Source organism: Perkinsus marinus (genome assembly GCF_000006405.1).
Source record: "Perkinsus marinus ATCC 50983 genomic scaffold scf_1104296937780, whole genome shotgun sequence".
NCBI lineage: Eukaryota > Perkinsozoa > Perkinsida > Perkinsidae > Perkinsus > Perkinsus marinus.
This window is the reverse complement of record NW_003213719.1, coordinates 1-1,632: the sequence shown is the minus strand read 5'-3', so window position 1 is coordinate 1,632 and position 1,632 is coordinate 1. Positions and strand designations below refer to the sequence as shown.

Genomic DNA, 1,632 nt, shown 5'->3' with positions numbered 1-1,632 from the left:
ACCATCAACCTGCAACTGCTGTACAGTCTTTGCAGCCACGGTTACTGATCCCCTATCTTCTCTTCCGGTCCCTTCGCTCCTACACCGATGTTTCACGGCTTGGAGAACTGGTACGGACTTTCCTCTACAATGCTCCATCCCTCTCGATCCAGAGCTCGCCCGTAACTGGCTCAAGGCAGCCCAGAACTCTGATGAGCACTGCGGGAAGCTTCGAACTCTAATTGGCAGAGGTCTATCCAAGTTCCGCATCGATGAGAATGGCCTGCTGAGGATTCGGGATAAGTATGTACTTCCCAAGAGATATGGTCGGTCCCTTGCCCAATACGTCCATCATTCTTATGGTCACTGTGGCGTGAAGCAGACTCTCAAGATCATCTGTCGTGACTTCTTCTGTCTCCGCATCGCCGACACTGTGCAACGTGTTGTGGTAAATGCTACTGCCAGTATGTACGTGCTCGACGTGGTCCTTTACAACCTATCATCTCATCATTACGCGATTCTATTGGGGTCAATGATGTGTGGTACATTGATACTGTAGGACCTTTTCCGCCGAGCACCCTACACAACTCGAAGTATGTACTCTCTCCCTTATGGATGCGGCAAGTAGATATGTCATGTTCTTAGCGGTCTCGTCGATCACTTCAAAGGCCATCACTGGTACTATCGACAATCAAGTGTTCGGCTTGGTAGGATCACCACGATGCTTTGTGGCCGATAACGGTACATCCTTCCAATCGGTGCACTTCCGTGGTTGGGCTGCGTCATGGGGTATCCAAGTGAGGTATGTTCCAGACTGGAACTTCCAGTCTACTCGCCCAATCGCAATGGAGCTTTGGAGAGGCAACACGGGATACTGAAGCAAGTTCTCAAAGCCATGTGCAAGGGCAATACTGATCGCTGGCCTTCCTTCCTTGCTCTTGCTCAGAAGCGTTGCAACAATCGCCTCCTCGATGATAGTTGTGAATATACTCCTCAGCAACTCTTCATGGGTTCTTCTGATGCCAGCTCCCTAGGTCGACGGTTCGAGGATATTTCCAACACTATCACTACTGATACGGTTAAGTTCGAAGCTAAGCGTCGATTCTCTCGCCGTGAAGCTATGATCAAGGAAGTTCATGACGCTATGGAAGAAGCTGAGGCCAAGGTCATGCTGAAGTTTGGTGATCGCCTGTCGCGTCGTCGCACTTTTAAGGTTGGGCAGAAGGTGCTCAAGTGGATCGACAACAAGTCTAATGGTGTGCTTCAACCTAACTGGACAGGCCCTCTCACTATCAAGGAGGTTCTCGGTACTGCTACTTATCGTCTTAGTGATGACACTGTTCACGCTGACCGAAACCTCTGTCTATACTATCAATGATGCCAGCTAATATTATATTCTCTACTTCATTACGTATATTTAAGGGGGGAGATATGTGAGAACCAAGACAACTCTCTTGCTATCTTGCTCCCTTTCGTAGTGGTCTCACTATTATTCAATACCACTCAGTTCTTACATCCTCACTATGATGATTCTTGCACTCTTTATATCCTGTATATCTCTCATTCGCCCCAGTGAAACGGATAGATGCGTTTCACGGCGTACTCCACTCCACACACTACAATTATCGTGGTTATTAATCTGCTATCATTCAC

The 1,632-nt window shown here is 48.2% G+C and overlaps 2 protein-coding genes across 2 annotated transcripts; both read left to right on the top strand.

Annotated features, from left to right (window-relative positions):
* Positions 1–538: 538 nt before the first annotated feature.
* Pmar_PMAR013029 (hypothetical protein) lies at positions 539–776 on the top strand (the record flags this gene model as incomplete). Its single annotated transcript, XM_002783017.1, has 2 exons — positions 539–603; positions 625–776. Coding segments are annotated over 2 exons (217 nt in total), but the record flags the coding sequence as incomplete, so codon positions are not given.
* Positions 777–781: 5 nt separating this feature from the next.
* Pmar_PMAR013028 (hypothetical protein) lies at positions 782–1,357 on the top strand (the record flags this gene model as incomplete). Its single annotated transcript, XM_002783016.1, has 1 exon — positions 782–1,357. A coding segment is annotated over one exon (576 nt), but the record flags the coding sequence as incomplete, so codon positions are not given.
* Between the last annotated feature and the right edge of the window lie 275 nt (positions 1,358–1,632).